The 25,341-nt window shown below is 41.7% G+C and overlaps 1 protein-coding gene across 4 annotated transcripts in view; it reads right to left on the reverse strand.

Annotated features, from left to right (window-relative positions):
• Positions 1-298: 298 nt before the first annotated feature.
• Positions 299-25,341, reverse strand: part of TGFBR1 (transforming growth factor beta receptor 1) — a 240,096-nt gene continuing 215,053 nt past the window's right edge. For all 4 annotated transcript variants that reach the window (XM_044293660.1, XM_044293656.1, XM_044293657.1 and 1 more), the window contains 2 exons: positions 9,827-9,957; positions 299-1,332 (listed from right to left, as the gene is read on the reverse strand). In XM_044293660.1, the coding sequence (XP_044149595.1) occupies positions 1,207-1,332; positions 9,827-9,957 (257 nt within the window). In that variant the 3' untranslated portion in view covers positions 299-1,206. The remainder of the gene's footprint in view (positions 1,333-9,826; positions 9,958-25,341) is intronic.

The raw sequence follows: 25,341 nt of genomic DNA on the forward strand, positions 1-25,341 counted from the left end.
ATAATTAAATTTTTAAATGCCACACTTTTGTTTCCATTTTGGAACATAATAGCACAATCCGCAACGTTACCACAATGTGAGAACATAGCCTTAGGCTACATGCATGCGACCGTTGTGTGTTTTGCAGTCCACAAAGTGTGGATCCGCAAAACACGGATGGCGTCCATGTGCGTTCCACAATTTGCGGAACGGCACGTACAGCCTTTAATATAACTGCCTATTTTTGTCTGCAAAGCGTGGACAAGAATAGGACACGTTATTTTTTGGCGAACCACGGAACGGAGCAACGGATGCGGACAGCACATGGAGTGCTTTCCGCATCTTTTGCAGCCCCATTGAAGTGAATGGGTCAGTATCTGAGCCACCAAAACTGTGGCTTGGATGCGGACCAAAACAACGGCCGTGTGCATGAGGCCTTAGAGTGTTATTGGAACTGCAGTCATTTAAACAATGATAAACTGGTATTTAGAGAAAACCCTTAAATGTTTATAATGGGAATAAAAAAAATAAAAAAAATAAAAAAATCAATAGTTCTTGTTATGCTGACAAATTATTTGGTTTTAAAATATCTTTCCCGTTTGTAACCACCATGGAATCCCCGTTTGTAACCAGTTCTTAGGTACTGTGGTTAAAAGAAAAAATATAAACACAATGCAAACAATTAGATATAAACAAATGTATATGCTTTGCGTGGCACTTACTGGCAATAAAATTAATTTATGAAGGCATGCAATATAGTATTGATAAAACCTGATTTGCATAATTTCTCCAAATCCTTATGAGGTATTTTTAAGCAATACGATTTTGAAAGTTTTTTTGAAATTTCTAATGAAAATATAGAAGGAAAGATACACAGAACTTATAATAGCAGAAATTTAGTAAAGATTCCTGGCATTTTTAAAATGTCCAAAAGTTGCAGGAAAGGGTTAAAGGCGCAAGTTAAGGAAATTAACAGAAATAGAGGAAAACCAGCATGTTCAATTGTACCATTAGAAAAACTTCTAAATACACAATTACAGTATGTCCTGGGAAGATGGTGATCAAAGCGTAAAAAGTAAATGAAGAGTTTTTGTATGTAGTGGTTCGCAGGTTTATCCTATGACATTTCAGAAAGGCAGCATTGTTAGACTGTTCCCTCAGTGAGGTAGAACACTGTTTCTTCAGATCAGGCAAACCAGGTAGATCATTTTAGATCTGGATGATGGGTTACATTTTTATGCCTTCTTGCTGACTAAGCTGCGACAATGTTTTCTTGATCCGTAAAGCAGTGAGCCTTGCAGCCCCATTGGCATACCAACATTCTCGCATTATTTTGGCCATGACACGTAATGCCTGGTAAAGAACAAAATTTACTTAATCATATAACAAACTGCAACACAAAACTAAATACCGAGGACAAACTTACCAATTAAACTGAAAAGTTATACAATGAAATAGCCTTTAAAGAGTATTTGTAAAGAATAAATCAAGGCAACTGGACTTACTGTACATTTTTTGAAAACGTTTCACTCGTTTTTCCAACGAGCTTTCTCAATTCTGAGTGACTGTACAAGAATTCTCTGGGAATAAATATGTAACTGAATCAACATCTGGTAATTATACCCAGCATGGGGTCAGAGGTCATTATACCCAGCATGGGGTCAGAGGTCATTATACCCAGCAAGGGGTCAAAGGTGTTGATTCCATTGTCCTAATTGGAGTCAGTAGGTGATAATGACCTCCCAGTCCAGTTGCCTTGATTTATTCTTTACAGATATACCATGACCTGGATAAATGAGAACCTTCACAGACAGCCTTTAAAGAGGTCCTGTCACCTCTCCTGACATGCCTGTTTTAATAGCTTCATGCATTCGCCATATAATAACAATTCTAGAGCATCTAATTTCATGACACTATGTTGTGCCATTTCTTTATTATTTATACTAAAAATTATGAATGAATTGACAGCACTCTGTAGTAAAGGGTACAGAGACGTGTTAACCAGTCGGGGAAGGGAAGATGTACCTGCACAGTCTGACAATGACAGCACTGACTAGATAGAGTGAGACTGTGCATGGACACATCTCCAACTGGTTAACACCCCTCTGTACCCTTCAGGGCGGTGGAGTCTGTGTCCATTTTGGTGGAGTCGGAGTAGTTTTAAAAATGGACCGACCATAAATTGGTACAGTTAGTTCAATGCAGTAGGTGCTGAATATATTTTCATAAAAAGATGAAATGTCCTGTAAATGTCTGTTCTATTCCTGTTCTAAGTATCTAGGCTTTTAGTTGAGATGAATGTGAAGTGAAGCTCCTCTGCTACAGATCAGAGAAAAAAAAAGCACTGGAAAGGAATGGCTGCACTCATCTCAGATCTGCTAGAGAAAACAGGATTACTAGTTACAAAGATTAACTTTCAACATAAAGGGACAGTTAAAAGAAGACATTTTCTAAATACATTGGTCAGTAGATTTTACTTTAGTCATAAACTATAGAGTCTAGACAGTTCAGCAGGTCTTTCATTGCACACAGGTTTCTAGGGTAACCTGCATACCAGAAAGACTTATCTGATTAGCTGAGAGCAGGAGTGACCCCCATAAGGGAACTGTGCTCTGAGTGAAAGTTTTTTGTGTTCTAAAGTTGTATCCAATAAATATATTTTATGTTCTACCTAAATAGCTTGATTATTGTATCATAAGGGTGATAAAAAGCCTATCGCTTAAACATGCGCCATGTATGAGGCGAGTGGGAGGGAAAATGGAGGAGTCAGGGCTTTGGATTACCAACTCCACAGCCCTGGTACCCTTACTGCAGACTGCTAGCAATTCATAATTTCTAGTTAAAATAATAAAGGAGTGGCACAACAGAGCCATAAGATTGGATGCCCCAGAATTATTATTACACGGAGAATGCATTAAACTGTTAAAACAGGCATGTCAGGAATGGTGAAAGGTCATCTTTAAAGAGGACCTGTGACCACAAAATCTAATGGAATATGCAGCATTTTACAGAGCAGGAGGAGCTGAGAAGATTGATATACATTTTGTGGGAAAAGATTCCGCAAAACTTGGAATTTGATAGAAGGCTGGACAATGGCGGGCTCACCTGGAAAACCACTATGGGTAGGTGCACTCTTCAAAGATCACCCAAGTCCAAGAGGTTTGTAGATAAAATGTATGGAGGGGCACTCAAATATCAGGGGCCACCAGACAACAGGATGTGTGGAATAAAAATATTTAATAACCCTGGGTATGGGACATTAGTACGATAAAAACACAATAAACACAAATAACAGCGCAAACAGTACTAATCAGAGGTGGTCGATTCGAGAGTCCCTATAGATCAAAATGGATGACATTCCACCTATTGTGGGGACACAATGCGTAAGTATCCCAAACGAAGGTGGATCCGAAAAAGTCACTTCAATACGTAGCAACTGTGATATGACCTACAGACTAGCTCATGCAGCATGTAATCCAGGCAATCTCACTAGCAAATAAATATGCCTAAGTCAATGGATAACGTCCGTCTTGTGGCAAATGGTATGATACAAGCGTGATACATAAAACGATTCAAATAAAGTCAAGTGCCTGGACTGGCATTAAAAGCTGTACATTACCGCCAGATGGGGGGGATAGTTGCCGGGTCTCTCCTCTTTCTCAATCGTCCGGACTCAAGTGACGCCATTTGAGTGCCCCGCCATACGTTTTATCTACAAAACTTGGAATTTATACATTCAAACCCCTCTCCTCTTTTGGACTTCATAGTTCACGTGGGAGATTTTTTCAGAGATTGATAGCATTCTCTGTATAACAGTGCATTTACACAAGCGGAGCAAGCAAGTATTCGGAAGGAACTGTTCCTTCCCGATAACCGCCTGCTTATCAGTGGAGGTAAAAAGCTGCATTTAGAGGCAGCAATCAACTCCATTGTATGACAAGCTATTGCATCCCCGTTCATTCAGCACAATCTACTGCCCAGAAATGAAAGGTGTTGTAACTGCATGTAATTAAAAATGTATTATAGCTAGTAGTAGTTTTATTCAATGGAATCCATCTGTATAGTGCCACTTGCCATTTTCCTAAATTCTCTTTTTCTGCTCACTGACATCCATGTCACCACATGATCAACTGCCACTAGCGGCAGCATACAGGAGGTTAAAGGGGTTAAAAATGCAATTGTGTTGCCTGAATTGTGTGCCAACAATTATACAACTTAATGTGTATAGACAAGACAAGATCCACCACTCACAATAAGTAATTGGCAAAGAACACCAATTTTTTACCTTGTACAATAACCTCTGCCCAAGACACAGATTATCCCTAGAAAACTCACCTACAGAACTCAATAGGGTCAGCTCCAGATCATAGTGTATATGTGCTGCCATAAAGCAATTTTCTTAATGCTTTCTAAAAGAATAGCTCTGGCAATATGGCAGATCCCATAATCATTTTCAGGATATATAGATATACAGTACAGACCAAAAGTTTGGACACACCTTCTCATTCAAAGAGTTTTCTTTATTTTCATGAATATGAAAATTGTAGATTCACACTGAAGGCATCAAAACTATGAATTAACACATGTGGAATTATATACTTAACAAAAAAGTGTGAAACAACTGAAAATATGTCATATTCTAGGTTCTTCAAAGTAGCCACCTTTTGCTTTGATTACTGCTTTGCACACTCTTGGCATTCTCTTGATGAGCCTCAAGAGGTAGTCACCTGAAATGGTTTTCACTTCACAGGTGTGCCCTATCAGGTTTAATAAGTGGGATTTCTTGCCTTATAAATGGGGTTGGGACCATCAGTTGCTTTGTGGAGAAGTCAGGTGGATACACAGCTGATAGTCCTACTGAATAGACTATTAGAATTTTTATTATGGCAAGAAAAAAGCAGCTAAGTAAAGAAAAACGAGTGGCCATCATTACTTTAAGAAACAAAGGTCAGTCAGTCCGAAAAATTGGGAAAACATTTGAAAGTGTCCCCAAGTGAAGTCACAAAAACCATCAAGCGCTACAAAGAAACTGGCTCACATGCGGACCGCCCCAGGAAAGGAAGACCAAGAGTCACCTCGGCTGCGGAGGATAAATTCATCCGAGTCACCAGCCTCAGAAATCGCAGGTTAACAGCAGCTCAGATTAGAGACCAGGTCAATGCCACACAGATTTCTAGCAGCAGACACATCTCTAGAACAACTGTTAAGAGGAGACTGTGTGAATCAGGCCTTCATGGTAGAATATCTGCTAGGAAACCACTGCTAAGGACAGGCAACAAGCAGAAGAGACTTGTTTGGGCTAAAGAACACAAGGAATGGACATTAGACCAGTGGAAATCTGTGCTTTGGTCTGATGAGTCCAAATTTGAGATCTTTGGTTCCAACCACTGTGTCTTTGTGCGACGCAGAAAAGGTGAACGGATGGACTTTACATGCCTGGTTCCCACCGTGAAGCATGGAGGAGGAGGTGTGATGGTGGTGGGGTGCTTTGCTGGTGACACTGTTGGGGATTTATTCAAAATTGAAGGCATACTGAACCAACATGGCTACCACAGCATCTTGCAGCGGCATGCTATTCCATCCGGTTTGCGTTTAGTTAGACCATCATTTATTTTTCAACAGGACAATGACCCCAAACACACCTCCAGGCTGTGTAAGGGTTATTTGACCATGAAAGAGAGTGATGGGGTGCTGCGCCAAATAACCTGGCCTCCACAGTCACCGGACCTGAACCCAATCGAGATGTTTTGGGGTGAGCTGGACCGCAGAGTGAAGGCAAAAGGCCAACAAGTGCTAAGCATCTCTGGGAACTCCTTCAAGACTGTTGGAAGACCATTTCAGGTGCCTACCTATTGAAGCTCATCAAGAGAATGTGCAAAGCAGTAATCAAAGCAAAAGGTGGCTACTTTGAAGAACCTAGAATATGACAAATTTTCAGTTGTTTCACACTTTTTTGTTATGTATATAATTCCACATGTTAATTCATAGTTTTGATGCCTTCAGTGTGAATCTACAATTTTCATAGTCATGAAAATAAAGAAAACTCTTTGAATGAGAAGGTGTGTCCAAACTTTTGGTCTGTACTGTAGATATATACAGTCCTGATCAAAAGTTTAAGACCACTTGAAAAATGGCAAAAAAAAAATCATATTTAGCATGACTGGATCTTAACAAGGCTCCAAGTAGAGCTTCAACATGCAACAAGAAGAAATGAGAGTGAGACAAAACATTTTTTGAGCATTCAATTAATTGAAAATAACAATTAAACTGAAACAGGCTGTTTTTCAGCTGATCCAAATTTTAGTACCACATGCCTTTAACACGTTAAGGATCTATGACTAGTATACTCGTCATGGTATTAAACTGCAGACATGGTGACAGCGCTTAGTGCCCGGCTGTTACACACAGCCAGGAACCCAGGGTCACTGCCGAGGGGGTTCCTGTGACCCCCTCGTATCGGCGATCGCTGCAAACCGCAGGTCAATTCAGACCTGCTGTTTGCAGCGCTTTCTCCCTCTCCCATCGGGGGGCTGCTGTGCCTTTGCAGCCCCCAGACAGGATGGGGTGACAGAGGGAGGGAGCTCCCCTCCTTCCCCTTCCCAGTCTGCTCAGTTGTGGCAGACGGGGAAGGTTCCCATTGCAACAGGACGCAGTCTCAGGCATCCTGCTGTCCATGGTGCTGAACAGATCTGTGCTAAAGGCATCGATCTGTTCAGACAGAGAAACTAAAAAACAGTACAATACACTATATAGTGTACTCTACTTTATTATACAGACATCAGACCCACTGGCTCTTCAAGAACCAAGTGGGTCTAAGTAAAAAAATGTGAAAAAATTTAAAATTAAAAAACACATTTAATCACTGAATAAAAATTAAAAAAATAAAATACACTACACATATTAGGTATTGCGGCGTCCGTAACGACCTGATTTATAAAACGGTCACGTTACTTTCCCCGCACGGTGAACGCCATAAAAATAAAAACTATGAGGAAATTGAAATTTTGCCCACCTTACTTCCTAAAAAAGGTAATAAAAGTGATCCAAAAAGTCGCATGTACGCCAAAATAGTACAAAACAGTCACCTCATCCCACAAAAATGAGCCCCTACATGAGACAATGGCCCAAAAAAAAAAAAAAAACTATGGGTCTCAGACTATGGAGACATTATAACATGGTTTTTATTTTTGTTTCAAAAATGAGATTGTGTAGAACTTGCATAAATAAAAAAAAAGCATTAATATTAGGTATAAAAAAACGGTGCCATAAAAGCCATTTCTTGTTACCTTGCCTCACAAAAAGTGTAATATAGAATATGTACCCTAAACTAGTACAAACAAAACTTCCACCCTATCCTGTAGTTTCTAAAATCTCTAGGGGTGCATTAGGGGGGCTTCAAATGGGACATAGCTTTATAAAAAAAAAAAAAAAAAAAAAGAGACAGTCTAGCTAAATCTGCCTTATGGCATTCCTTTCCTTCTGCGCCCTGCCGTGTGCCCGTACAGCAGTTTACGACCATATATGGGGTGTTTCTGTAAACTACAGAATCAGAGCCATAAATATTGAGTTTTGTTTGGCTGTTAACCCTTGCTTTGTAACTGGAAAAAAAAAAATTAAAATGGAAAATCTGCCAAAAAAGTGAAATTTTGAAATTGTATCTATTTTCCATTAATTTTTGTGTAACACCTAAAGGGTTAACAAAGTTTGTAAAATCAGTTTTGAATACCTTGAGGGGTGCAGCTTCTAGAATGGGGTCATTTTTGGGTGGTTTCTATTATGTAAGCCTCACAAAGTGACTTCAGACCTGAACTGGTCCTTGAAAAGTGGGTTTTTGAAAGTTTCTTAAAAATGTCTAGATTTGCTTCTAAGCCTTGTAACATCCCCACAAAATAAAATATCATTCCCAAAATGATCCAAACATGAAGTAGATATATGGGGAATGTAAAGTAATAACTATTTTTGTAGGTATTACTATGTATTATGACTGCAGCCCCATAACCATCAGATGGGCTTCAAAAACAAAAAACGTCTTCAAAGACCTCGAATCCTTGAACGCCATAGAACTGCTCGTTTGGACTTTGCAGGAGCGCACCAAACATGGGACATTCAAAAGGTGGAAGAAAGTTTTATGGTCCTGATGGTTTCTAACGTTACTGCCATGACAAGCAGATCCCACCTGAGATGTTTTCTACGCGCCACATAATGGTCTGGGGTGCTTTTTCCTTCAGTGGAACAATGGAGCTTCAGGAAGTGCAGGGGAGTCAAACGGCTGCTGGCTATGTCCAGATGTTGCAGAGAGCATTCCTCACGACTGAGGGTCCTCGTCTGTGTGGTAACGACTGGGTTTTTCAACAGGACTACGTTACAGTACACAATGCCTGCAGGACAAGGGACTTCTTCCTCACTCTTTTGGCTCATCCTGCGTGTTCACCTGATCTAAATCTAATTGAGAACCTTTGGGGATGGATGGCAAGGGAAGTTTACAAAAATGGACAACAGTTCCAGACAGTAGATGGCCTTTGTGCGGCCGTCTTCATCACTTGGAGAAATGATCATGAAAACGCTTGCATCAAGCATGCCGACACAAATTTTTCAAGTAATAAACAATAACGGCGACGCTACTAATTACTGAGTTCGTGTTTGGAAGTTTGGATTTCTGTTTTGGGGGGTTTAGTTTTTTTTAGGGAGGTGTGGTCCTAAACTTTTGATCAGCTGAAAAACAGCCTGTTTCAGTTTATTCATTGTTTTCATTAAATTGAATGCTCAAAAAATCTCCTCTTTTACATTTCTCAAGCAAAAATAATAGTTGTACATGTGTCTGCATTCCAAAAGCTAGAACTTATTTTTCGAGCAATGCACCTGTATTAGTGTTTTTTAATGTAATTTGCTTCGGTACTATTTTGGGGGTACATCGGAAATCTTAACATTTACTATCCTTAGTGATACGATGTGAGCATGGTCCCTTGTCTAACTGCCAAGATGCTGCGGTTGCAACTGACTATCTGGTGGGTTATGGGGATGTGATTGGAGTCATCTATTCAGGCCATTACAGCGGGAAGGCAGCTTTAGTCAATGCTTGGTTCCCATCAATAGAAATATGAGTTTTTCCAGAGCATAACATTTCTTGTACAGGCACCTAGGACACTGTATACACATTATTGTGACCACAGCTTGACGCCTTTTCGGATGTTCTAGAACTCACATAATGTCACATATACCTAATGCACTTGCTTTATACAGAAGCGATTCCTGCCCACTGACATGCTCTGTAATAACATGTATAGCCGTCAGGTTGTGTGTGAGACCCACATAGGAAAACTGATTAGCAGATGAGCATTTCAAAAGGAATGAGTCGAGACATTCATAATAAAATGCATTTATACCACCTCGGTGTTGAAGCCTGCAGGAAAACAACCTGGTGGCCCAAAATCAAGATCTACTGGTATAATCTAGAATATCCACTATTTGTACACCACTGCTCTAGAACGATCATCTTAGATCACAGAAGATTAAGGCTGGGTTCAGACCTGAGCGTTTTACAGCACGTTCCTACATGCTGTAAAGCGCTCAACAGGCAATAACCAATGATTCCCTATGGGAATGGTTCTCACCTGAGCGTTTTACAGCACGTACAATCGCGCTGTAAAACGCCCGACGCCCCAAGAAGTACAGGAGCTTCTTTGGGGCGTTTTGTCGCGCATTCCCGTACATAGACTTCCGGGAACGCGCGACAATGGGCGTTCGCTTGTTCCAGAGCCGCGATTGTAAACGCGCATACAATCGCACGCTCCATCCCGAACGCTCAGGTCTGAACCCAGCCTAAGTGTTTCGTTTTCTGCATACTTACTTCACAGCTCTGCCATCTGTTTGGAATGTTCGGCCTCAGCTTCTGTTCACAAACAACTTTCCTCATCTCCTCAACTGATGGATCAGATGGAACAAGGTCATAGTAAGGTAACTGATAATCTTCATGGATTCCTATAAAATATATAGCAATGATTATGAACTCCATATGCTCATTTGAAACGATGTACCATAATTATTATATGATATTGTTCTCGATCAGCCGTAACATTAAAACTAGGTAAAGTGAATAACATTAATCATCTCATAACAACGGCACCTGTGAGATTGTTATATTAGTCAGTCAATTCATAAAATTGATGTTTTGGAAGCAGGAAAAAGTAGCAAGCATAAGGATTTGAGAGTACGATATGCGATGGCCGGAAGACCAGTTTATAGAATCTCAAAATTGTAGGATTTATGGGGTGCTCTCAATATGAGACCGTTAGTACCTACAAAAGTGGTCCAAGGAAAAAGTAGCTCAATCCCACTGAATATGCAGCAAGCTTTGGAGCTGATCCCTGTCCACATACGGAAACACCTATAATGGAAACGGGGGAATCAGAACTAGAACATGGAGCAATAGAAGATGGTGGCCTAGCCTTAGTATCAGATCACCAGGATATGCCATGAGAAGAAATTAGGTCAGCATAATTAGTGATGCCTTGGAAAATGTTCTGCCGGACAAACTTCAGCATTCAAGTGGATGTTATTTTGACATAAAAAAAACTCTCTCAACATTTTTGTAATCCAAGTACACACCCCTTCATGACAACATTATTCCTTAAAGAGAACCTGTCACAACAAAATGCTCCTTTCCTTGCACAAGGCATGACTCTTTGGCTTTCACTTGATGCAGACATGTTCCACCCCGCTACAGATTCTTCACCTACGCAGACTTGCAACATGGAAGCCTCTCATTGCGACAACAGATATGCGTCACAAGTACTGAACCTTGCCCCCTTTCTGCTAAATCGCCTCAGATGACATCTGCTCCTACCTTAATATCTATTGAGCCCTCCCAGGGGCAGAGGTCAGATCCTCCAAACAGCCTGCCCACCATACTTGATGGGAATTTTTATGATCAGCCCTCATGTGAAAGACATATGGGGTAGCCCCTCTGGCTCTCCTCCTGCAATGCCTGCACATTTCTCTGCCACCGAAGATGACCAGCATTCATAGGAAACATATCTTCAGCAACTTCCCATCAAAGATGACTTTAAAAGGTCCTCATATTTGAAGTTAAACTGACCTGCTGGTCTGAAATTGCAGGTGTCCGCAATGATATTTAACACTTGGCAGAACAGTTGTATTCCCTGGAAAATGCCCATGATGACACCAGCCAATATGTCTCAACTCCATTCTGTAATAACAGCACACACCATGGTCTTAAGGGAAGTAAATCGCCATATGTAAGATTTGGATAATAGGGTCCGCAAGAATAACATCAGGAGGAGAGGCCTTCTTGAAGCTACAGGGGTTGAAGACCTCTTTGTGACTTTGGAAGCTATCTTTAATGTAATCCATAGTGAATTTTTCACCTATAAGACCAAATTGGACAATAGGGCCCTAAACCCAAAAGGCTCAGCTTCGCACCCTTGTGACGTTATATATGCTGTGTTGATGATTATAAGCGAAAGCCAGGTTACTGTTCAACTGTGAACCTGATGGTGCCCCAACCTAGCTATTCCCTGATCTCTTTTGGATCACACTGTAAAAAAGAGGAGCCACCTGCAACCTCTACTCATTCTGTTATGTGACCCCCAAAATGCCTACATATGCTTCCAATTGCTTTAACAGCTCACTTTAATGAATGTTCAGCCTCACCGACATACTTTGGCTACCTAGATCCCTTTTGTGGCACTCTGCATATATTGGTACCAACCTCCTGCCTCTAAACCTTTCCAAGATTTGGTTCACCTTCAGCCGGAAGAGAATGGCTAACACTTCTGGTTCTCCCCGAATAGTTTCCATACCTACACATCAGGATCCTACATGAGGACTCATACTCCTTAGTGTGCAGCTATTTTACGTCAGATATGTACTTGCTATACGCTAGAGGCTTTTTTGAGGTCTCTTTCCTTTATTATACTGTAGGTAGCTGAGCTATAGATCGGGTTCCTATTATCATGTCCTACTTTCTTGCTATTAAGCCAGTCATAAGATAGACAGTGTCATAACTTCCAACAAGATTTCATTCATAGCATTCATGCATTACAATTCATATACCTTTTGTACTGCTTGCCTCTTACCAGGAGGTTTAGAAAAAATTAGATTCACAACAAATTCAAACTTCCTGGCGCTTCGTTGTAACAAATCACTATTTTCCCTAAAATGGCCCAGGAACAAGAGATCATCCATAATGCAGTGCAGCCAGCCAGCCAATCAGCAGATGACCATACCCTGTGATGTCACAGCCCAATAAAAATCCTAATCCCTCCGGTCTCAGCCATTTTACAGTGAACTGAGAAAAGGGACAGATGTGCCAAATGAGAGGGACAAAGTTAAACCAAGCTTACATTTTAGAATCTTGGATAGGGAGACTGCAGGGACAGTGTAGGGAGATTATAGGGGGAGTTTTTACACACACACACACACACACACACACACACTAAGGAGAGCATAGGGGCCGTGCAGTCTGTGTAATCTGAAGAGATCAATAATAGGAGACAGTTCAGTTTGCATCAATCTATTACAACTCGATTCTCAATTTATTGGGGTGTCCTCCTTGTTAAATAGATAAGCAATTCTATTATGCCTTGATTCTCAAATTGGGATTAATAAGGAGCGTAATTTAACTGGTATTGGGGTGCCCTCCTTGTTAAAAAGATAAGCAGTCAATTACACCTTCATTCTCAAATTGGAATGCATAAGTAGTGTAATTTAAAGGAAACCTGTCACCTCCAAAAACTATCCCAGTAACAGGTGAAGGGGCAGGGAAGGGAGAGCGGTTACCATGACTCGAAGCAAGGAGGCCGCTGCCCCCTTGACTTCAAGCATGACTAGACAATCATGCGGGCAGGGGATAAAATAACGTTTTCTGAGCTTTTGCTTCATCTGCTTTCAGGAATAAAACGATCGTCGGAAACACGCTGCTGGCTACTCTAAGGTACTGCTGGTGGCTTGAGATGGTTTTTGGAGGTGACAGGTTCCCTTTAACTAGTGCTGGGGTTTCCAACTTGTTGTATAGTTAAGTAAATCCATTAGGCCTTGATTCTCAAATTGGGGTAAACAAGCTGTCTATTTTAACTGTTATTGGGGTGACCACTGTGTCTCATAGATAAGCAATCCGATCAGGGCTTGATTCTGAAAATGGTGTGATCAAGTGGTGTAATTTAACAGTTATTGGGTTGCCCCCCTTGTTAAATAGATAATCATATCTATTACGCCTTGACTCTAAAACGGGGGTGAATAAGCAGTGTAATTTAACTGTTATTGAAGTGCCACCATGATTCTTATAGCAAAGCGGTTCCTAAAGTCTTCCTAGAACTGCAAGACATACTGAAAATGGCCAGGAAACTGCATGCACTTCAGCCACTCTTACCGTGCAAAACACATCCTTTTTGAGCCACAAAGGCAGAACTGCGTTACCCCCAATATCGCCTCATATGTGACATTTCAAGGTGTAACTCCACAGTCCGCATGTTGGACTGACTATCTGAGCAGAGAAAGGCCGTGAATGATTTCTTGATGATGCAGGCGGACAGGGATACTCCCCTGTGTAACTTAGACATTAACCAGTTGCAGCTCATAAGTGACACTTTAGGAGTACACTTTTTGTTAGTCGCCAGGACTACGTGGTGAATAATGCAAGTCCACTCCGTCACATCCTGGAGTAGATGCTGATAAAGCTGGCTGGCCAGGGAACAGGAGCCGTGGCGCCTACATCTCACAGCCACCTGAGTCCTCTTGAGGCTGAACTGGCAGAAGAGGAAGATGAGGAGGAGAAGGAGGACATTAACGCCCAGGGCACGTATACAGAAATAGGTGGCTTATCTGCACAAGCGACAGAGGAGGAGCAGGAGGAGCTAGAGGGCCATGAGAAAGACCAGGAACATGACCCTGACAGAATGCAGTGATGGTGAAGGCAGGGAGTCCTTCAGATTCCCTTGCGCAAATGGCCAGATGGATGCAGAGTTGCTTGCATAGTGACAGCCACATTATCACCATTTGGCAGAGGGATGACTACTAGATTTCTACAATGTTAGACCTTCGCTACCGGGTCAAAATGGTGGTGGCATACTTGGCGTTCACTCTGTCACCTCAGATCCAAGATCTCCTGGACTACTTGGCAGCCAAACTGAATTGGGGCCCCAACTGGCCGAATTTGCACTCGACAAACTTTCCTGCTCGGCCAGTAGTGGGTGTTTAGTGCGGCGAGGGGGAAAAGTTCCCCAAAGAGTACTCACGTTTCAAAAGGCAACAACCGAGATTAACCTTTCTAAAGATGAATCAGGCATGGATCAGCCAGGATTTCCACACTCCAGTGCCTGATGCATGAGACTAAATCATTCTAGCAGCAATGTTCTGACTGCAGTTTTCTGCCACACCAGAATATTGGGAAAAATTCTGGCCACATGGTTCAGTCAGTAGTCTGATGCTTGCATCCGCCTGATGCCACACACCTGCTGAGTGTGCCGCCATCTTCTCCTACTGTCACCATCTTGTGCTGTTAATGCCACTGCTGTTGTCCCCAACCTCCTCACTCTGTGACTGGGCCACTATGACGACTCCTCATGCTGTTGCCATGCTCACCACTACTCTGGGTTTGGCCTTTTTGACATCAGATTCTTTTACTGTTATCCAGATCCATGAGAAGAATTGAAAAAACACAACGGATCAGGCCTCGATGATATGGTCAGTATTTTGTATCAGGAATTGATCATGATTCAGAAGTCAAAAGTAGGAGTGGGTCCAAAACACAGAAAACATGCAAATATTTCCTTCACGAGTCATCTCTGTTTTGGACCCATTCCTGTTTTTACATTACCAATACTGATCAATTACTGACCATGTGAAAGTGGATACTCAAAAGAAAGGATTTTTTTTTATTTTTTAGGCTGTTCTTCTGATTTTTTATCAGAAGGAAAAAATGAACACCGACATCAACACAAACTTACTACTGACACCCTCCCCACTTATGTGCCCGCCACTTGTATCAGTAGGTTCTCTAGTTTTGAGAGTTCTGATCAAAAGTTTGAGACCACTTGAAAAATGGCAAAAAATCATATTTAGCATGGCTGGATCTTAACAAGGTTCCAAGTACAGCTTCAACATGCAACAAGAAGGAAATGGGAGTGAGACAAAACATTTTTTGAGCATTCAATTTAATGAAAACAATGAATAAACTAAAAAAGCCTGTTTTTCAGCTGATCAAAAGTTTAGGACCACACCTCCAAAAAAAATAAAAATACCCCCCCCCCCCCCAAAAAAAAAAAAAAAAAAAAAAAAAAAAGAAAAAAAAAAAGAAATCCAACTTCCAAACATGAACTCAGTAATGAGTAGCTCCGCCGTTATTGTTGATCAGTTCAAAATTTGTTTTGGCATTTCCATGAGGTGAGTGGGAACATTTCTCCAAGTGGTGAAGACGACCGCACGAAGGCCATCTCCTTCTTTGTAAACTTTCCTTGCCATCCATTCCCAAAGGTTCCCAATTGGATTTAGATCAGGGGAACACACAGGATGGGCCAAAATAGTGATGTTATTCTCCTGGAAGAAGTCCCTTGTCCTGCAGGCATTGTGTACTGTTGCGTTGTCCTGTTGAAAAACCCAGTTGTTATCACACAGACGAGGGCCCTCAGTCATAAGGAATGCTCTCTGCAACATCTGGACATAGCCAGCGTCCGTTTGACACCCCTGCACTTCCTGAAGCTCCATTGTTCCACTAAAGGAAAAAGCACCCCAGACCATTATGGCACCCCCTCCACTGTGGCGCATAGAAAACATCTCAGGTGGGATCTGCTTGTCATGCCAGTATCGTTGGAAACCATCAGGACCATCAAGGTTCAATTTTTTCTCATCGGAGAATAAAACTTTCTTCCACCTTTGAATGTCCCATGTTTGGTGCTCTCTTGCAAAGTCCAAACGAGCAGTTCTGTGGCGTTCAAGGAGACGAGGTCTTTGAAGACGTTTTTTTATTTTTGAAGCCCTTCAGTCTCAGATGCCGTCTGATGGTTATGGGGCTGCAGTCGGCACCAGTAAAAGCCTTAATTTGGGTCGAGGATCGTCCAGTGTCTTGACGGACAGCCAATTGGATCCTCCGGCTCAGTGCTGGTGAAATTTATTTGGGTCTTCCACTTGACTTTTTTGTTCCATAACCCTCAGGATCATTTAAGAAATTCCAAATGACTGTCTTACTGTGTCCCACCTCAGCAGCGATGGCGAGCTGTGAGAGACACTGCTTATGCAGTTCAACAACCCGGCCATATTCAAAAAGGGAGAGTTTTTTTTGCCTTTGCCATCACAACGTGTGACTACCTGGCAGAAAATGACAATGAATGCACATCTTTGCACAGATTTGGCCTTTTAAAAGGCATGTGGTCCTAAACTTTTGATCAACTGAAAAACAGCCTGTTTCAGTTTATTTGTTGTTTTCATTAAATTGAATGCTCAAAAAATGTTTTGTCCCACTCTCATTTCTTCTTGTTGCATGTTGAAGCTCTACTTGGAACCTTGTTAAGATCCAACAATGTAAAATATGATTTTTAGCCATTTTTCAAGTGGTCTTAAACTTTTGATCAGGACAGTAGTTTCTCTGATGCAATGGAAAGACTTAAGGCTGTTTCACACGAGCGGATGCCGTGCGTGACATCCGCTGCGTGAATGACAGCCAAGACCCGATGCGGACAGCAGAAGCACGGAGCATTAACATGATTGATAATGCTCCGTGCCTCTCTATGATCTCTTTACTACAAAATCACAGTGAGATAAAGTTGTCACTGTGATTTTGTAGTAAAGAGATCACAGAAAGGCACGGAGCATTATCAGTCATGTTAATGCTCCGTGCTTCTGCAGTCCGCATCGTGTCTTGGCTGTCATTCACGCAGCGGATGTCACGCATGGCATCCGCTAGTGTGAAACAGCCATAACTGGCTGGAAAAAACCCTCATGCCACTCAAGTATGTATATCTAGAGACTTTTGTAAACTCATATGCCGTTACTCCCTGTATGACTTACCGCAGATTAGTAAAATATTACATTGTGACGCTTGAAGCAGACACCATGTATATATATATCTGGTCTGATCATGCCCCAATGTCACTGGCATTTAAAGAAAATGTTATCTGTGAGTTGAAACCAGATAGCAACACAACTTTTTTCTCATCTTATTTTCTCACTGCAGATATTTTAATTCTATTTCCTGAACATGACTATGGGAGCTGTCATCTTGCCTGAGCGGTTCTTAACACCCTGCTATGCTGCGTTCAGTATTTGGAGCAGGCGCAGTGAGTGAAGGGCACTCGCTGGCTGCCGGCCTCCTCACTGCCAGATTTCCCCAGAGCACAGTGCCGGCAGTTGGAGGAAAAGGCTAGTGTACCAGGGCGCGGCCAGAGGTGGGAGAACGGAGTCTCTAGGAGCAGGGGCGACGCCCCACCTGCACCTAGAGGCTAATTAGCATATTATAAAAGTAATATTTCTGGAGTAACGCGGCATAGATAAAAGTAGGAGTAGGCTAGTTAGGTTCAGCTGACATTAGCATATCGCTAATGTCAGCTACTTTAATAGGGTTTATTCTGGTGACAGAAACCATTTAAAGACCCGGCCAGCGCTGCAATAGTACGGCGCTGGTTGGGAAGGCAATACATATGGATACTAACATGGAAAATTAAAAATACTATCACCAAAAAATCTTTACTTTTAAACATAAAAAGAAGATTTAACCTCTTCAGGACACAGGGCGTACAGGTACACCCTTATGTCCGGTGATCGGAAGCCGGTGCCTGCTGAAAATCATTGAGCAGGCACCTCGGCTAAATGCTGTGAGGTCCTGTTAACCCCAACCCCCCCCCCCCCCCCAAGTCGGCGATCGCCGCAAACCGCAGGTTAATTCAGACCTGCGGTTTGCGGCATTTACCTATTGCGGTGGTGCCAACGGGTCCCCATGTGGCTGTAGTGGGGACCTGATGGCATGGAAGGTGACGAGCCTGTGAGATCCAGCCCCCTGGATCCCACAGGCCGGAAGCGGTATGAGTAATACACACAGTATTACTCATACAGCCAATGCATTTCAATACAGAAGTATTGGAATGCATTGTAAAGGATTAGACCCCCAAAAGTTCAAGTCCCAAAGCGGGGAAAAAAAAGAAAAATGAAAAAAAAAAAAAAAAAAAAAGTTTTAAAAATAACGTTTTCACCCTAAAAATTTAAAGTTTCAAGAATAAACAAAAACAAAAACGTCATTTTCCTCAAATAAAGTAAAAAAAAAAAAAAATTGGTAAAAAATAGGGGGGGTATACATTAGGTATCCCCATGTCTGTATCGACCGGCTCTATACAGGGAGTGCAGAATTATTAGGCAAGTTGTATTTTTGAGGATTAATTTTATTATTGAACAACAACCATGTTCTCAATGAACCCAAAAAACTCATTAATATCAAAGCTTTAATTTTTGGAAGTAGTTTTTAGTTTGTTTTCAGTTTTAGCTATTTTAGGGGGATATCTGTGTGTGCAGGTGACTTACTGTACATAATTATTAGGGAATTTAACAAAAAAACTAATATATTTCAATTATTTATTTTTACCAGTGAAACCAATATAACATCTCAACATTCACAAATATACATTTCTGACATTCAAAAACAAAACAAAACAAAATCAGTGACCAATATAGCCACCTTTCTTTGCAAGGACACTCAAAAGCCTGCCATCCATGGATTCTGTCAGTGTTTTGATCTGTTCACCATCAACATTGCGTGCAGCAGCAACCACAGCCTCCCAAACACTGTTCAGAGAGGTGTACTGTTTTCCCACAGGTTCTCAATGGGGTTCAGATCTGGTGAACAAGGAGGCCATGTCATTAGATTTTCTTCTTTTATACCCTTTCTTGCCAGCCACGCTGTGGAGTACTTGGACGCGTGTGATGGAGCATTGTCCTGCATGAAAATCATGTTTTTCTTGAAGGATGCAGACTTCTTCCTGTACCACTGCTTGAAGAAGGTTTCTTCCAGAAACTGGCAGTAGGACTGGGAGTTGAGCTTGACTCCATCCTAAACCCGAAAAGGCCCCACAAGCTCATCTTTGATGATACCAGCCCAAACCAGTACTCCACCTCCACCTCAACCGACTTGCTGGCGTCTGAGTCGGACTGGAGCTCTCTGCCCTTTACCAATCCAGCCACGGGCCCATCCATCTGGCCCATCAAGACTCACTCTTATTTCATCAGTCCATAAAACCTTAGAAAAATCAGTCTTGAGATATTTCTTGGCCCAGTATTGACGTTTCAGCTTGTGTGTCTTGTTCAGTGGTGGTCGTCTTTCAGCCTTTCTTACCTTGGCCATGTCTCTGAGTATTGCACACCTTGTGCTTTTGGGCACTCCAGTGATGTTGCAGCTCTGAAATATGGCCAAACTGGTGGCAAGTGGCATCTTGGCAGCTGCACGCTTGACTTTTCTCAGTTCATGGGCAGTTATTTTGCGCCTTGGTTTTTCCACACGCTTCATGCGACCCTGTTGACTATTTTGAATGAAACGCTTGATTGTTCGATGATCACGCTTCAGAAGCTTTGCAATTTTAAGAGTGCTGCATCCCTCTGCAAGATATCTCACTATTTTTGACTTTTCTAAGCCTGTCAAGTCCTTCTTTTGACCCATTTTGCCAAAGGAAAGGAAGTTGTCTAATAATTATGCACACCTGATATAGGGTGTTGATGTCATTAGACCACACCCCTTCTCATTACAGAGATGCACATCACCTAATATGCTTAATTGGTAGTAGGCTTTCGAGCCTATACAGCTTGGAGTAAGACAACATGCATAAAAAGGATGATGTGGTCAAAATACTCATTTGCCTAATAATTCTGCACTCCCTGTAAAAATATTACATGACCTAACCCCTCAGATGAACACCGTAAAAAATAAATAAAAACTGTGCTAAATAAACCATTTTTTTGTCACCTTACATCACAAAAAGTGTAATAGCAAGTGATCAAAAAGTCATATACACCCCAAAATAGTGCCAATAAAATAGTCATCTCATCCCGTAAAAATCATACCCTACCCAAGGTAATCTCCCAAAAAATGAAAGAAAAAAATATGGCTCTCAGACTATGAAAACAATTTTTTTTTGCTTCAAAAATGAAATAATTGTATATAACTTACATAAAAAAAAAAAAAAAGTATACATATTATTAGGTATAACTACGTCCGTGACAACCTGGTCTATAAAAATACCACATGATCTAACCTTTCAGATGAATGTTGTAAATAACAAAAAAATAAAAACGGTGCAAAAACAGCTATTTCTGTATATGTACACTAAACAAGTACCAACAAAACTTCCACCCTATCCCGTAGTTTCTGAAATGGGGTCACTTTTTGGGAGTTTCTACTCTAGGGTTGCATCAAGGGGGCTTCAAATGGGACATGGTGTAAAGAAAAAAAACTGTCTAGCAAAATCTGCCTTACAAAAACCGTATGGCATTCCTTTCCTTCTGCGCCCTGCCGTGTGCCCGTACAGTAGTTTACGACCACATATGGGGCGTTTCTGTAAACTACAGAAAGAGAGCCATAAATATTGAGTTAACGCTTGCTTTGTAAAAGTAGAAAATATATTAAAATAGAAAATCTGCCAAAAAAGTTAAATTGTATCTCTTTTCCATTAATTCTTGTGATACACCTAAAGGGTTAACAAAGTTTGTAAAATCAGTTTTGAATACCTTGAGGGTGTAGTTTCTAGAATGGGGTCATTTTAAGTGGTTTCTATTATGTAAGCCTCGCAAAGTGACTTCAGACCTAAACTGGTCCCTAAAAATTAGGTTTTTGAAAATTTCTGAAAAAATTTCAAGATTTGCTTCTAAACTTGTAAGCCTTGTAACATACCCAAAAAATAAAATATCATTCCTAAAATGATCCAAAAAAGAAGTAGACATATGGTGAATGTATCTCAGAATAAACTGGATAAGTCAAAGCGTTTTAAAATTATCAGCACTTAAAGTGACACTGGTCAGATTTGCAAAAAATGACCTGGACCCTAAAGTGAAATATGGCAGTGTCCTTAACAGGCTTCTGTAAGCCCCCAAAAGTTATTTTTCGTTTTTGGGCTACCTAAAATCCTTATACTGCGATTTTTCACTATATAGTGCTCTTACCCTTTTCGTTCAGTGGTTTCTTTAAAAACGGTACTTTTATAATATGTAAATTACGTCTCTACCAGCAAGTAGGGTGATTACTTGCTGGTAGCAGCCGCATCCTGCTTTAAAAAAAAACGCCCCCTCCTCCTGTTGATTGACAGGGCCAGCGAGCGCTATCGTCCCCTGGCTGGCCCTGTCTGCGTTCTAAATCTCGCGCCATACCGGTCTACAGTCGGTGCAGGCGCACCGAGAGGAGGACGCTCGCTCGGCCGCTCCTTCCTCAGTGCGCCTGCGCCGGGTGTAGATGTGATTTTCTGAGGCCACATTTTCTTTAAATTATTTTCGTCTTCAAAGGCCCCCCATTTAGGGAGGAACTTTGTTTGCATTTGAAGAACTGTTTTTAAACCACAGTAGGGTCGGTTACTAATGTTCCGTGTCTATGGGAAGTCCATAAGGATGTTCTGAAGGGACATTGTGTTGTTCTTGTGATTAGACTTAAGAGATACTCCATTCAAGCTGTGCAGGATTTACAGATTAATTTAAAACTCATGGAAATGGCCATGGCCACCTGTACCACTCGACGCTTAAAGGGAACTTGTCATCAACTTTATGCTGACCGTACTGAGGGCAGTATAAAGTAGTGACAGAAGTGCTGATTTCAGATGGGTGTCACACGTCAGCTAAAAGTAAGTGTTTGAACGAGTACCAGCATCATAATCATTGCAGCCCAGGCCTTGAAAAGAGTCAAATCTACCGAAGAATCATTGTTATTCATGAATTCCTGCTCTCCCTGGCCATCTGCTGATGATTGGCAGTTTTCTCCTAGAGAGAAAGGGATAAAACTAGGTAGAAGCCTGTCAAGCTGATGTGATATACAGCTGAAATCAGCAATTCTGTCACTACTTTATACTAGCCTCAGTACAAGCTTCCCTTTAACCTGCCTAGCGGTATCCCCGAGCGTGACTCTGGGTTAATTTTCGCTGCCAGAAGCGGTAACCCCGAGTCACGCTCGGGGTACATTGCAGAGGGAGCAGCAGGTGTCCTTACCTAATCCCGGCGATCCAGCGATGTTCCCCGCTGTGATCGCCGGTGAGAGCCCCGGCGGATGTCTCATCTCTCTACCTGGTTCCGTCTCTGTGAGCCGCAGCGCCTCACAGAGGCGGAACTGGGTGGGAGATTCAAAAAAGATACATTGTATAAAAGTCAAACACACACATAAAGTTAGGTGATACAGTGGAATCCTGTCAGATTACACTGTATCACTTCAGATTTGACAGATTTGACATCTGATCATTCTACACTGCCCTGGCTGCCCTTTTAGCTGTTTTTTCTAAGCAAAAAAAATATAAAAAAATATATATATTTTTTACCATGGCATCAAAGCGTCACTTCAGCATCACCAAAGCGGGTTTGGATCAGGTAAGTGACAGCAACAGCGACACAGAGCCCCTCGCAGAATTGAGCGACAGCGATTCGTGGAAAGATTCGTCATCCGACTCTGACACTGACCAGAGAAGTGGCGACAGCGACGAATCTGCACTTGAGCTCAGTGAGGTGCGCACTTGGTGCCCTATTGATTGCGGTATGGATGCAGTACCACCGCCAAGATTCCCGTTTACAGGATCGCCTGGGATGAAGGTAGACGTTGATCACAATGATCCTTTGGCATACCTAAAATTATTTCTGACGGATGACGTCATTGAAAAGATTGTCACGGAGACAAACCGCTACAAAGAGCAGCAATCCACTACTCTGCACAGCAAGTTTTCCAGAACCAGAAAATGGGAACCGGTGAGTAAGGAGGACATATGGAAATTTCTGGGGCTAATACTTCTTCAGGGGGTGGTGGGGAAACCCCTGCAGAAATGGTACTGGACTACCAATAAATTGCTGGCAACCCCATTTTTTGGCACCATCATGTCCGAGTACCGATTTTCCCTCATAATGAAGAATTTACACTTCACCAACAATGAGGAATTTGACGAAGCCACACATCCAGCGCCAAAACTGAAGAAGATCTGGGAAGTATTCCAAATGATCATAACCAATTTCCAGCAGGCCTATGTGCCAGACAGAGACATCAGCATTGATGAAAGTCTGATGGCTTACAAAGGACGCCTCAGCTGGATTCAATACATCGCATCCAAGAGAGCGCGGTTTGGAATAAAATCCTATATGCTCTGCGCGTCTACAACTGGCTATATATGGAATTCCATCATATACACCGGCAAAGGAACACAATTCAACCCCAGGTACAGCGGCTATGGGATGGCAACGTCATCAGTCCTTTCACTGCTTGAACCATTGCTCAATCAGGGGTATTGTGTGACAGACAACTTTTACACGTCGCCTGAGCTGTACGAGTTTCTACTAAAAAACAAGACTGACGCATATGGAACCGTTAGGGCCAACCGACGTGACCTGCCATGTATGTTTTCCAAGAAAAAACTGAAAACAGGAGAAATGGTGGCCTGGCAGAAAGGAAAGATGATGGCAATGCGTTGGCGTGACAAAAAAGACGTGTGCCTAATGAGTACAGTACATAACACCTCCACTGCCACGGTCCACACAAGAGGTGGGAAAGATGTCATAAAGCCACAACTTGTGATCGACTATAATAACACCATGGGAGGAGTCGATAGAGCCGATCAGGCAATGACATTCTATCCAGCTATGCGGAAGCAACAAAAAAAAAAAAAAACTACAAAAAAATATTCAGGCATCTCCTGGAACAATGTCTGTGGAATGCCTATATACTGCACGGAGGAAAGAGTGACAAGTCTCTTGTTCACTCTGACTTCATCTGGAAGGTGGCGGAGCAGATTTTTGTGAACTACCAAACGCCATCAGTGGCCGTGAACAGATCTGGACGTCGCGCTGTTGACGTTGCCCTGTTGACGTTGTAAACCTAGAGAGGCTGACTGGTCGTCACTTTATGGATTACATCCCGCCAAGCGCAAAAAAGGCAGCACCTACAAGGATGTGTGTAGTTTGCTGCTCAAAGCGAGATGGAAATGGAAAAAAAATCCGAAAGGAAACCAGGTTCCATTGCCCTGATTGTAACGTTGGTCTATGTGCAGTCCCATGTTTCAAAATTTACCACACCCAGGATGTTTACTGAATTTTCTTTTGTTTGACAAATTACATTATTTATTACATTACTGAATAAAATTATATTATTTATTAGATTATAACTCATGATTTTATTTTTTCGAACTTTATCACATCTGAGAGGTCTACTAGAGTCTTCTTTGGTCAGGTTTAAGTAAGTAATTACTAAGAATTGCAGGCCTACAATACATAACACCAAATTTCCATGGAAAAAAATGGCACCGCTTTTGGAACAAAATTCCTGACATAATCATACCGCCAGGGAGGTTAAAGCCGAATGGCCCTCTTTTATACTCTTGTCAATACTATGCTTGGGGTAATAAATCGCATTATCTTTTAGCTTAACCACCTCAGCTCCCCTAGCTTAAACCCCCTTAATGACCAGGCCACTTTTTACACTTCTGCACTACACTACTTTCACCGTTTATTGCTCGGTCATACAACTTACCACCCAAATGAATTTTACCTCCTTTTCTTCTCACTAATAGAGCTTTCATTTGGTGGTATTTCATTGCTGCTGACATTTTAACTTTTTTTGATACTAATCAAAATTTTTGCAAAAAAAATAAAAATTTTCACTTTCGGTTGTAATTTTTTTAAAAATAAAACTACATTTCTATATAAATTTTTCTCAAAATGTATTGTTCTACATGTCTTTGATTAAAAAAAAAATGCAGCACCCCATCACTCTCCTTCATGGTCAAATAGCCCTTACACAGCCTGGAGGTGTGTTTGGGGTCATTATCCTGTTGAAAAATAAATGATGGTCCAACTAAACGCAAACCGGATGGAATAGCATGCCGCTGCAAGATGCTGTGGTAGCCATGTTGGTTCAGTATGCCTTCAATTTTGAATAAATCCCCAACAGTGTCACCAGCAAAGCACCCCCACACCATCACACCTCCTCCTCCATGCTTCACGGTGGGAACCAGGCATGTAGAGTCCATCCGTTCACCTTTTCTGCATCGCACAAAGACACAGTGGTTGGAACCAAAGATCTCAAATTTGGACTCATCAGACCAAAGCACAGATTTCCACTGGTCTAATGTCCATTCCTTGTGTTCTTTAGCCCAAACAAGTCTCTTTTGCTTGTTGCCTGTCCTTAGCAGTGGTTTCCTAGCA

This window comes from Bufo gargarizans, chromosome 5 (assembly GCF_014858855.1).
Source record: "Bufo gargarizans isolate SCDJY-AF-19 chromosome 5, ASM1485885v1, whole genome shotgun sequence".
NCBI classification, from domain to species: domain Eukaryota; kingdom Metazoa; phylum Chordata; class Amphibia; order Anura; family Bufonidae; genus Bufo; species Bufo gargarizans.